The sequence below is a fragment of the Dreissena polymorpha genome, chromosome 16 (genome assembly GCF_020536995.1).
Source record: "Dreissena polymorpha isolate Duluth1 chromosome 16, UMN_Dpol_1.0, whole genome shotgun sequence".
NCBI lineage: Eukaryota > Metazoa > Mollusca > Bivalvia > Myida > Dreissenidae > Dreissena > Dreissena polymorpha.
In genome coordinates this window covers 7,321,311-7,334,036 of record NC_068370.1, presented here as the reverse complement: position 1 = coordinate 7,334,036, position 12,726 = coordinate 7,321,311, and the positions used below count along the sequence as shown (strand labels likewise).

Sequence of the window (12,726 nt, the reverse complement as noted above, 5' to 3'; positions counted from 1 at the left end):
ATAAGCATCTCTTTTCATAATTAGTGCATTCTTGATTAGGCTGGTACACTTATTCGCAATACAAGCACTTCTTAGTCTGTGGCACGCTGATTCAAAATATTATCTTCACTGAGATAGGATGGCAGGGTTCGACACTAAGGCACGTCCGACAGACATTGTCTAGTAAGATCGGTGGTCGGGCTAGTAAAACTGCGGGCTAGCTTGTCCGACTGGTCGTACATAAAAAAATCTATACTGATTCATATAACTATAACTAACTGCTGTGAAAACCTTTATTTTTAATGTGTAAAATTACTCTTGTATCCGTTATTTACATTAAAACAAAACTAGTGTATTAAAATAAACGCGGAGCATTCACATGATTCATTGCTATTTTTAGACGCAAAAGAGAGCTTCCTGCAGAAATTGCTTGTTTCCATTGGTCAAGTTGTCATGAATATTAATGATTTTCTGCAGTGTCGTAAAACTGTAGAGTACGATTTTACGACTTCTATCGAAAATCTGTATCGTCAATGTAAACATTTTTGCGTAGCAGACAAGAGAATGTAATTTAAAGAATGGCTTTGTTAAAGTTCGGATTTTCGTCTGACAAATCAGTTAATAAAAAGAATCAGACGCTTAAACTGACACGAAACATAAATATGAAGAAACACGATAACGTCAATTTTATCCTAGATGGAAAATCGAGTCAGTTCCCATGGCTTGAATTTGCCGAAGAAAAGCAAAAAAAGTTTTATTTTATTGTTTTACTCTATGCATCAAAAAAAATTTGGTGTTCAATAATTATTTACTGATAAATCCTGATTAAACAGTTACATGACACAATTGTGTTCATTTGCTACGTCATTTATGGCTAGTAGACATCAGGTTCAGGCTAGTACATTTTAAAAGGAGCTGGTCCGACGGTCTTGCTGTAAAAAAGTTAATGTCGAACCCTGGATGGCCATTATTTGCAACCTTACATTTGAGCCAAGCTCTCGTAAAATATCATCCCATTAGGCTGCAGTACGCACATTTACATGTAGAAGATACTTCCTTTCAATGAAACATTTCATAAAAGCGGAACAATACTTTTTGCCCATGCGTTATGCCCCTTCTCCCAGAGTGCAGCTCATTTGCTCTTCCTCACCTCAATGATGCTGTTGATATGCGGCATGAGTCTGTCCATGCGCACCTCCACCAACATGACCAGGGCTCGGCACACGTTCTTACGCACTTCGGTGTCATCATCTGACGCCAGGTAGAACAGGTTCTGCGGAGGTGAAGGGAACCAATTGCAATAATGTGTTAGTACGATGGAGATTACAAACAATTGAACCTCTCGTTGGTAAACGGGGCTTCATGCATGCCAGTCAAGTGTCATTCCAGGTTAGCCTATGAAGTTTACACAGGCTAATCCGGGACAACAAAATTGCTTTTATTGTATTTTTTTTTTAAAGGAAGTCTCTTCATACGGAAATCCAGTTAAGGTGAAGTGTTTATCATATACATGGCCATAAAATCTTATAAAACACAATATTTTCTTTGTTTATAAAAAAATGTCTTTTAATACCAGTCAACTATATGCCCAGTTGATAATTACCCACTGCAGGACTTGAACCTATCTGTATCACTGTGAAACACATTTAGATGCCTTTTTTCATACAAATTTGGGACAGGCATTCCGCCAGATTCCCAATGGAAACAAGGGCTGTTTGTTAAACATGCATGCCCCCCATATGGGCTGTCCGTTGTAGTGGCAGCCATTGTGTGTATACGATTTTTGTCACTGTGACCTTGACCTTTGACCTAGTGACCTAAAAATCAATAGGGGTCATCTGCGAGTCACGATCAATGTGCCTATGAAAAGCGTACTTGAGTTATCATCTGAAAATCATTTTACTATTTCAGGTCACCGTGACCTTGACCTTTGACCTTGTGACCTCAAAATCAATAGGGGTCATCTGCAAGTCATGATTAATCTACCTATGAAGTTTCATGATCCTAGGCGTATGCGTTCTCGAGTTATCATCCGAAAACCATTTTACTTTTTTGGGTCACCGTGACCTTGACCTTTGACCTAGTGACCTCAAAATCAATAGGGGTCATCTGTGAGTTATGATCAATCTACACATGAAGTTTCATGATCCTAGGCGTATGCGTTCTTGAGTTATCATTCAAAAAACATTTTACTATTTCGGGTCAGCGTGACCATGACCTTTGACCTAGTGACCTCAAAATCAATAGGGGTCATCTGCGAGTCATGATCAATGTACCTATGAAGTTTCATGATCCTAGGCCCAAGCGTTCTTGAGTTATTGTCTGACAACCAACTGGTGGACGGACCGACAGACCGACCGACATGAGCAAAGCAATATACCCCCTCTTCTTCGAAGGGGGGCATAAAAATATATGTTTTCCCAAATATTACCTAAAATTTCCCAATTGAAGATTTTTTTTAGATACATGTATCATAATCAACATTTAGTTGGGCTGTAAACCGCTCAATAAGTTGAAATTTAGTAAATATAATAATGAAAACACTTTGATTCTCAATTTTGAAGCATTTGTTAGCAAATATACAAGACTAATTTCCCAATTTTAGTCAAAATGCAGCGTATTTTCCCAATCCAAAGCCCTTTAAGGGCCCTGGTCCCATTCCCATTCCAAGACGTGTTAAATGTTAATTTTTTATGCAGGTTATTACAAGAAATGTGAAGAAAAATCACAAACATTACTACCTTCTCTAATCAAACAAACAGGCACATGCATTTTGGTATCAATTAGTTTTAAGTGAAATTATTTGCTATGCTTGGCTTATACTGACGATTACTTTGAAGACCACAGATATTTGTTGAAACTTTATAAACAACAATTCCAAGCAAACACATGCCTTACCTCTATAAATGCATCAATATGCACCATAAGAGCCTGTGTCCGACTGATAATGAACTGGTTGACACACGCAATTGCATGAGACCTACAACATAGCACACATATCATATCATCTAATGTACTTGACTGATGTATTCGAGTCATTTCACGTGTTATTCTTTCTAATACATTTTAGGAAAAAAAATTAAGTCAGATATTAGCGTAATTGATCAAGTAAATGTGTTTCAACATTGTCTAATCTTTTTTTAAACACAGTTGCTAAAATGCTCAATTACTAAGTTAACATCCACCATTTTAACCCAGATTGATATTCTATGGTTTCCTATTTTTTTCATTTAAAGTGTCCGCATTTTAACTTAAAGTGAAAACCAGTGTGCAACAGAGTATGCAACATCTCTAGACCGCATTTTTATTAAATTGCACATGCCAGCTCAAAACTCATGACAGCTAATATTTCTTTCTTTACAATTATTTAGACTCAAAGGTTATTCAACTTTGAAAATGAGAGTGCAACCCACCCAGCAATAGGAGTGGAATTGAAAACACAAATTTCTGGACTCAATGTTCTTGTTGAAAAACTGGCAAAGGGCCAAAATTCACCCGTTACAAATTCCGACTTGAAATGATCATCTACACATCTAGACAAACGGTCATTCAACTAGTTTGAGCTTCAAAAGAACTACAACAGAACCAACTACCTACCCACTATTGAAAGGTAATATTACTGACATACAGGTCAAACCTTTCTTATTACCACTGTACCTGATTTTGGGACTCTGCTGCTTGAAGAAGTGAAGGAACTTGGGTATCAAAATATTAAGGGGCCTGTTGGGGTCGCTGTCAAGGGCTTCTGCAGAGTCTTCACATATTTTCTGCAAGGCTCCGAAGGCACCCTGAAAAACAGATGGACCATAATGTAATAACCGTTTATTTTGTATTTAAATAACATTTATTTTCAGATCTGCTTACAGTAAACTTGATGAGGTAGTTATTACAAAGTATAACAAGACCTGTGTTTGTGAAACACAATGCCCCCTAATGCGATTTGAAGCAACACTGCAGCCATTTTAGAGAAAAATTTGGACCAGAACAAAACCCACAGTCCATCTTTTAGTCATGTAGGTACACTCATATACCAAAACTCAGCTCAATATCTAAAAACGCTCCGTAAATAACCTACGAAATTGAAAACAGTTAAAGGGATCTTTTCACGCTTTGGTAAATTGACAAAATTGAAAAAAGTTGTTTCAGATTCGCAAATTTTCGTTATAGTTATGATATTTGTGAGGAAACAGTAATACTGAACATTTACCATGGTCTAATATAGCCATTATATGCATCTTTTGACGATTTTAAAACCTAAAAATTATAAAGCGTTGCAACGCGAAACGATTGAATAATTTGGAGAGTTCTGTTTTTGTCGTTAAATTTTGTGAAACTACGAAGATTGCTTATATAACGTATAAAATACATCATGTATATGTACACGGCGGAATAGCTCAGTAGGCTAAAGCGTTTTTACTTCAGGACTCTGGCAGGACTGCAGGGGTCACTGGTTCGAAACCTGGTCGGGGCAATGTTCTTTTCCTTTTTTTAATTTTATTCTTGATTTTTTACTGGAGCTTTTACGATCCAATGTTTACATTTATCGATATAAAGCATTTAATGAATAAGTTAAAAAATGCCAAAATCTGTGAAAATGCCCCTTTAATATAGAAAAAGTCCAAGGCCAAAAATCAATGGACCGGATCGAAACTCACACTTCATGAACGTCATCTCACATGCAAAAAATCAGCGCAATATCTGAGTGTTGAATTAAAAACCTCCCCAAAACAGACCAGATGGACGGACAGTCTGACTTCTTAATGAAACCCTACCTTGGGCACAAAAAAATGAAATGCCAATTTAAACTGGAAACATATTACCAACTGCAATGTTCTACTGCATTTTTGGTTGAGTGCTTTTTCATAGTTATACTTCTATTTAATTGTGCAAAGATGCTTATTGATAAAATGCTGGTAAAAAAACAAATAAAACCACATCCCACCTCACACATGTTATAATCCTCCGAATCCAAGCACTGACAAAGGGACTGTAGCAGCTCTGGCCAGCTGCGAAGGTCTCCCTTGGCGACAATCGTCGTGATCAGAATGCCAATGGTGGCCCTGATGAGCGGAGAGGGATCGCCAATGCTGTTGAGACATTCTGCCTTGATAAAGGAAGACACCTCTGGTGGGAACTTGTCAAAGTGCGCCCGCACATTGTTCTTCAAGATCAAACCACTAAGGGACCTTGTGGGATCATCTGAAGTTGTCAGTGAAACATTTCACGAGTTTTTTCCCAGCAAATTGTAAAATTCAAACAGCAAGTCTATAATGTTTTTATTTACATATGATGGTGCGACTTAACAAATTAAAATTTAGCGAATTAGATTTGTTCTATTTATTGTCAAAGTGGATCACATAGACAATGACAGATACAATTATTTAAGTCTAAAGATGCTGGTAATATGCCAGACTTAACACTTTACTTTAACTTACCTTCATTTTTCAATTTTGTCAATACAAATATCAGATAGTTGTTGAAGTCTGGGAATTTGTTCAACTCTTCTAATTTCTGACAATGGGTTAAGAATATAAATCACAATAATTTTTATAAAAAGCATTAAATCAATTTTTCCATTTCCTACCAAATTCGTGGTGGTGCATATTCCTTTAGCACAGACGCTAAAAAGAAAGAAATGTTTCTAAAATCGTGAAAGGTTTGGATACTTCATGTATATGCCTTACGTCTGATTTAAAGACACACTAAAGGTTTGACTCAATGTCACATGTTTAAGCTTTCTTTATTTGCAGCCAGGGCTGCGAACAACCACTTCTAAAAGCAGCTGAAAATCCTGTGTGCTTGTTAGTGCCTACTTATATAGCATATTGCTGATTTACATTGTTTAAGCTTGTGCATGACAAGATGTCATCTTGCCATTGAATTGTCGCATATTTGTGCTCTTGGGTGTTTTATTGGCTGCACTGGCAGTCAACTTTTTGTATACAAAAAAATTGTTGTGTCAACAGTTAAAAAAAAGCCGACATCTTATAACAATAAGTCTTCAATCTACTATCAAAGCCAAAAGACCCCTAGTTCATAGCATTAGAAGTAAGAAAAGAATTTCAACTTAACCTACAGTTCCATCCAGCACTTTTGATATAAAAGGGCGTTTTTGCGCAAATACCCAAATAAAATTATGTCAACACGCATTAAAAATATTTTGTGTGCGTATCACGTACGCGTACAAAATGTTGATTACCCATTTGTTCTTTTTTTGGCCATGTACCGAATTTCCAAAAACTAAGTGGATTTGAACTGCTTAGCAAGGGAGAGAACTGTAACTTGTTTGAAATCAGACCGGTTCGCTATAATATCACCCAAAATTGAAGTATTTGGTGATCACACAATCCGTTATTATTTTTGATGCTAGCAAAGTGGCCTCTGCTCGTGTTGGGCCACCGTTTAAAAAGACATTAACGCAAAAGAACAACATTTATAAATACCTCAGCAAGGACAGTGCGCCGCAGTTTGCAGTACGAAAACATTGTGCTGTTTCAACATTGCAATCTATTTTGAAGGATATAACTAAAAACCATGTGTAGATTCAGTGTTTTCTTTCAGTTTTGGGGGAAGGGGGTCGGGTCCCCTGAGAGGGAAAATTCGCGCGTAAATGGGGAAAAGGGGGAAATTTCTATGCTTAGCTAGTAACAGTACAAAATCAAGTTTTAACACTATAACTCACCATACAGAGGGAGAAAAAACATAATTCAAACTCTTTTATTCATTAACATGTTATGTTCATGTTCAAAGTTCAACATTTCTGGGCTTTTCAGCGAATGTATCAATTATTCTGGCGACCTCCTCTTCATCAAGACTCTCCGTGTGCAGACAAAGTCTGATCAGGGACTTCAGTGTAGCTTCCCCAAGCCTGTTTCTCTGTGGGGTGCAAAGCAGGTTGAGCAAACTAAACAGTCTTTGAACACTCTACCGCACGTTTCTGGCGTTTTACTGCCGGCATTTGAAGAAGACTGACTTTTAAGTTGTACTTGTTTGAAAAGAATATCAATTTATTTTTAAGTTAAAACAGATTTGTCATTTTTTTTACGAAAGCTTTTGTTGTTGTGCGACATGTTGGAATACATATGGTTTGCGGTAGATGTCATAAAGCGAAAGTCGGGATAGTTAACTACGTACGGTTTGCGGTAAAGGCTAAAATAAAGTAAACACGCGGATGCAGTTCAGGAAATTTGTAGTAAATTCGTAATAACGCCGAATATTTCATCCAAAAAAAACACTGAGATTGTAAACGCAGCTTTAGTTTTCAGAGTAGGCTGAAGGGCAAGGGCAGAGCATCACTAAAGAGAGAGAAGTTGAATGTCATCACTAAAATATGCATGCTTGGACCACAGCTTTGCGTGTTTGATCCAACCAGGGCAATACATGTACATGTGTGGCAGCAAATGACCAAAAGAAGATAAAAAGGACTGATGAATTACTTTAAGCCAAGAAAAACTGAATGAGTACATGTAGTTAAACTGAAATGTAAACATTGGTTAATAAAAGTATGGATAAATAATTACATTCTTTTTCGTGTATAGATTCTGCCTATAGAGTACTAATACTCCTTCATAACTCCTTTTTCTTCAGTTTTGAGGACAGGGGTGTCAATTGTCCCAAATTTGAAATTCAGAAAATCAAGCAGAGAGTCTGAGAGCCCTAGCTTATTGTTCTTTATTTATAGTCTCTAAGTGCAATTTCTAGTGAGTACAATACGAAATATTATCAACCAGACCATCCATCACACCGCATGTGTATTCGTCATTCTATATTAAAATATTATTAATTATTAAATTAAAATCGACGTACCATACCGTATACCGGTCTTTTGCACATGAAAATGAAAATCAGTAACCAAACAAATATGCAACAAATATATAAATTTGGTTGACAAATTGCTTTAAATATGATATTGCAGTGCTTTACTTTGCTATTACATAATTTAAAATTTCAAGATTGTGGACATTTGCAAGATTCGTTACGTAGAATTGTATGGTTTTCGGAAAGTAGCGCAGAAGCTTTGTCAGTTACTGCTCATGTCAGTGCCCATCGCATATCATTCAGAAATCAATAAATAAGACAGACAGGATCTGTACCGAGCCCATATGTCCGGAATCAGGGGGTTTTTTTACTAAGAAAGTGACGCCGATATTCGGCGTCTTCCCCTACCAGAATTTTTCCCCTTAAAATACAATTTCCCCACCAAAAATAACATTTTTCACCAAAATATAATATTTTCTCTCAAAGAAATGTTTATTTTTCCTTGGGGCATTCAACAATTATCCAATTTGCACCATGTACAACGAATTCGCGCTCTCTCTCTCCAGACGAACACACAACATCTGGGAATCCCAGTTATTCTAAATATAGCTCTTAAATAACGTCATGTAAACTGGGCAACTAATCGTAATAATCATGTGACTATTTTACTGGATACCGGTCTTGCGCGAGAAGGGTGTTTCGTCAATTAATTACCGGAAACCAGTCGAATTTTCATCCGGGCTATGTGCAAGCCGAGGTATAAACGTGAAAACAGAAAAAAATGTCTCACAATTAGCGTTCTTACACAAACAAAATAAAACATTCGAACTCGGAAGATACTGAACGCATCGAGGCATTTTTTAAGAAAGAATCATCGAAAACCGTTATAACCCAGCAGGATTCCGAGGTAATCAACATCGAACATTGTGAAAGTGAAAGTAGACAATCGGCAGCTGCCGCTCCTTTCCCTTCCAATACTGTAGCAAATCAAGATCGTCAACCCATTCATCATGAAATTGAAATCACAAAATTGACATCGTTCCCCGGCCCCAGTACAAAAATATAGTTGAAAACATTCCCATTATTAGATCTACACCTGCAACTTTATTTAGGACTTTGACTTTAATACCTGTTAAATGTGTTTAAGAACAAAAAGGACAGAGACAAGTCTCTTTTGATGAGTTATAGACATTGAAATGAACAGTTTTTATTTTTTCCCATAATATCTCTCTTTCGCACTATTTTTTTCCCCTTTCACCCAGCGTCCAGCGTCTTCCCCTTTCTCTAAAAAAAACCCCTGGGAATGCCAACGCGACTATAATAATATTTGTTCTCAAATGATTGTGAACTCAAAGAATTTGTCCATATCCCCACCCCTCTTAAACAAACTCATCGGATTTTCATTCCATTGTTTTTTGGGCCCGATTTTAGTGCCGAAATTCGGCTATGTTCCCAATCCCAAAAAGTATACTTTTTCCCCAAAATGTGGCAAAAAAATCCCAATTTCCAAAAAAAAATTATTTTTTTTAGAAATTGTCTTATGCGTATTTTATCTCAATTTTAATTCAATTACATCTAACAAAGTATTATATGATTTTGTTCTTTTAATTTGAATGATTATAAAGAGTTATAGCAAATTTAGTATTTCTCTTATCAGTGGACTTTTCATTTGGAATAAAAAGGCTAATGAATTAATTTTCCCAATTTCATGAAAATGCCGATAAAATTCCCAATTCCAAAGCCATGGGCTATCTTCCCAAAAATCGGAGAAAAAAAAACCTGCAATTAGGGCTGCAACAATATACCGGTATATCGGTATATATCGCAATACGCAATCCGCATATTGTATTGCGATATGATTTTCATCATACCAGTACGAAAATTTTACAAAAATTCATTCACATTTCGTCCAGAAAAGCCATCCGAAATAATGATAAAAAGGTAAACAAAACAAAGCAGTGTAAATTATTTTTTACGTAAAAAAAGCATTCTAAAAAGTGTATTATACGGAGTAGCGTTGTTACATGGGAGCATTCATTCGATGCTTTTGAACAGATTATCGTTGAATTTATTGCGCACAGCTGTAAATGTTTCGTTCGATTCTGATTTGAGCATTATTTGTAATCCGAATTTCGGAAACACGCTTCCAAATTTGAATGCTAACGCGACAATAAAAAATTATAGCGTCAAATAAAAAGTGCTTTATCCTTTGTCTCAATAAAAAGCGCGCGAAAATTATACAGACATGTAGAACGTCGCATGGAAAGTATGGGTGTATTTTGTGTTGTATAAAAACGGGAACATCACGTCAGCTGAATTACGCGTGTTCAGTGGGAAAAACGCCCCGGTTGGACGTTATTTCATCACATCTTTAAATAGTAACAATTGCAAAAATGTATTTGATACTTAAGAAAATTTGCGAATGTTTGTGTTTCTTATTATTCTTGAGCACATTTATAGTAAATATTTACCAGAATTTGCATTAAAATTGGAATTTATGGGATTATTGGGTAATTGGCAAGTTATAATTTTGGTACAAGTTAGCAATATATTGCGATATATTGCAATACGGGTTTTTGAACTGACAATATATTGCAATACGGTTTTTGGCGTATTGTTGCAGCACTACCTGCAATCATCTCAAAATCGACCCTGGACAGCTCAAATCTGGTTTTCCGGAATAATCTGGAAAATTGACACCCCTGAGAGGTTAAAATTTAATTATTTCTTGATTCCTTATCAAGAGTGCTGGTTTCATCTTCAACAAAACTAACTGGACTTTATCAAAACTTAATCACATTACTTACCATTTAATAAGACTGTCCAGTTATTTTACTTTGAAAGTCTTTTACTGTTAAACAACGATTTTATTTACATTTCAGCATTTCCGCCAATTTGGCAAAAATTTAAATGATTGTCTTAGCTGCCAACAGACATTGGGAAAAAGATCAAATAAGCACCTATGGAGTTTAAAGTTTTTATTGTGTAATTTTTAATTAACATTATCCAGTTCAAAATTTGAAGATATGCAATGTAAAATTCTTAAAAATCATTGCCTTCTTAAACCTGTTTAATTGATTTCAAGAGTTGTCTTTTGCAGGCTTTTTTCTGATTTCTGATATGACATTCCCATCGATCAGTTTTACTGAATAATGCCGAAGTTACAGTGACTTTTTTTACGAAAGAGGTCTCTTATGACTTATGATTTCTTAACTCTGTATCTCAACTTTTTATTTAAACATCCTACAAGATATATAACTTAAATTTAGTCCTTTTTGTCGATAAATAATTCCCGAATTAGCCACTTATATCAATTAAAACAATCCCAATTTGACCAGACTCCTTTTCCCAAAATGGCTTGAAAAACCCCTGAACATGCACTTAAAAACAATTTTAATTATGTTACTTATAATATTTATAATCAGGGTTCTCAATAAGAGCCGGCTGCCGGCCAAATCTTCCTTTTGAAATCAGATTTTGGCCGGTTGAAAATCGCTCAGATTTGGAAAATTGGGTGTCTTTTTGGTAATTTGGCTCCTATTTGCTATTAAGCAAAGACGTCGCTTCATTATCTCCTTTAACGCATTACAACAACAATGAAAAGGCGCATATTGGAATCGGTCAAAAAGCATTAAAATATTTTGACATTCTGTTCATCACATGTTGATTAAAATTTTTACAAAAGTAATAGAGCTTTTTCCATTTATCTTTTGTTAGTTAAAAAAGCTAAAATTCATAAAATGCACACAAAAATCCTCAAATTTAAATGCCTGGTTTTCCACTAAAATAGCTATAAAATGGCCCAAAATGCAGGAAATCAAATGATCAATTTTAACAATTTAAGGGGGAGCATGCCCCCCAGACCCCCTCTGAAGGCCTGTTGGTTTCACATTTGGGCCTGTTGGCTCAAAAGTTTATATTGCGAACCTTGTATAATGCTTAATTTTTCCCAATTTCATGGTTTATCGCACTATTTTTCCCAATTTCATGGTTTATCACGCTAATTTTCCCAATTCAAATGGCACAGGCTGTAACAAATAAAAGCAAAACACGATATATTTGGCAGGTGTTGAATTTTTTTCTCTTTTAAAGAACCACGTGGGGAAAGTTCGCCTATAAAAGCGAAAGGCCTTTGAGGAACTGAATGTGAATTTTACATAACTATTTTCAAAAGGATACTTGTTGAACTGCGCGTTGCGTTGCTGTATCTGGCGACTGGGATTCTTTTAACAACTGAAGAATTTGTTGTAATCCACTTTCTTGTGGCTGCCACGCCATTTTGGATATTTGATCTATGATCAATACTTCCGGTTCACATTTGCCGACAAGCAAGAAGATTGAACATAAAGTAAAAACTGTGTTCTAGGTTACACACGACCAAAGCAGAGTGGGAAATTTTTTTCGTTCTTAAATGCAGATATATACATAGAAATTATAACCAGTTATTGCTGCTTTGAAAGTAGAAAAATGAAAACAATATTTTGCGGAACAGAAATTTATGGAAATATCCGATTCACAAAATCAAAATGTATCCGCATGCTGAAGGGGCACAGAATATGTACTCGTAAAAGCGAAAGCGGTCAAAGCCGGGCTTTTGTCCGTATAACGTTATCTTTTTAAAACTTGAAGTAATCCTTTTTATATAATGACATACATTTTCTTAACATGGAGTTCTTTAATACTAATATTAACAAAATTTACACCCAATGTTTCATGAAAGATACTTTGTACTACTCTCCTACATCGATTTAAATGCAAGAGAGCAGCTAACATAAAACGAGTATTAACTACACTTATTCATTATAAAAAAGCTTAAAAGAGACAGTTCATCATATAGGTGTGCACTCAGATCATCATCGTTCAACGCAGGAAGACGCCGCAGTAAAGTTGTACAAGGCCAGTTAAAATTAAAATATGTTTGTTTTAACAAAAACCGATAGTCATATCTCAAAAGCATTTAACGCAGAAATATACGCTTCATATGACCTT

The 12,726-nt window shown here is 35.7% G+C and overlaps 1 protein-coding gene across 1 annotated transcript in view; it reads right to left on the bottom strand.

The window, feature by feature from the left end:
- Window positions 1-12,053, bottom strand: part of LOC127862992 (transportin-1-like) — a 48,155-nt gene extending 36,102 nt beyond the window's left edge. The window contains exons 1-6 of the mRNA XM_052402307.1: window positions 11,917-12,053; window positions 5,415-5,490; window positions 4,922-5,178; window positions 3,637-3,767; window positions 2,878-2,959; window positions 1,130-1,252 (exon numbers count right to left, since the gene is read on the bottom strand). Coding sequence (XP_052258267.1) covers window positions 1,130-1,252; window positions 2,878-2,959; window positions 3,637-3,767; window positions 4,922-5,178; window positions 5,415-5,490; window positions 11,917-12,015 — 768 coding nt within the window. The 5' untranslated portion in view covers window positions 12,016-12,053. The remainder of the gene's footprint in view (window positions 1-1,129; window positions 1,253-2,877; window positions 2,960-3,636; window positions 3,768-4,921; window positions 5,179-5,414; window positions 5,491-11,916) is intronic.
- Between the last annotated feature and the right edge of the window lie 673 nt (window positions 12,054-12,726).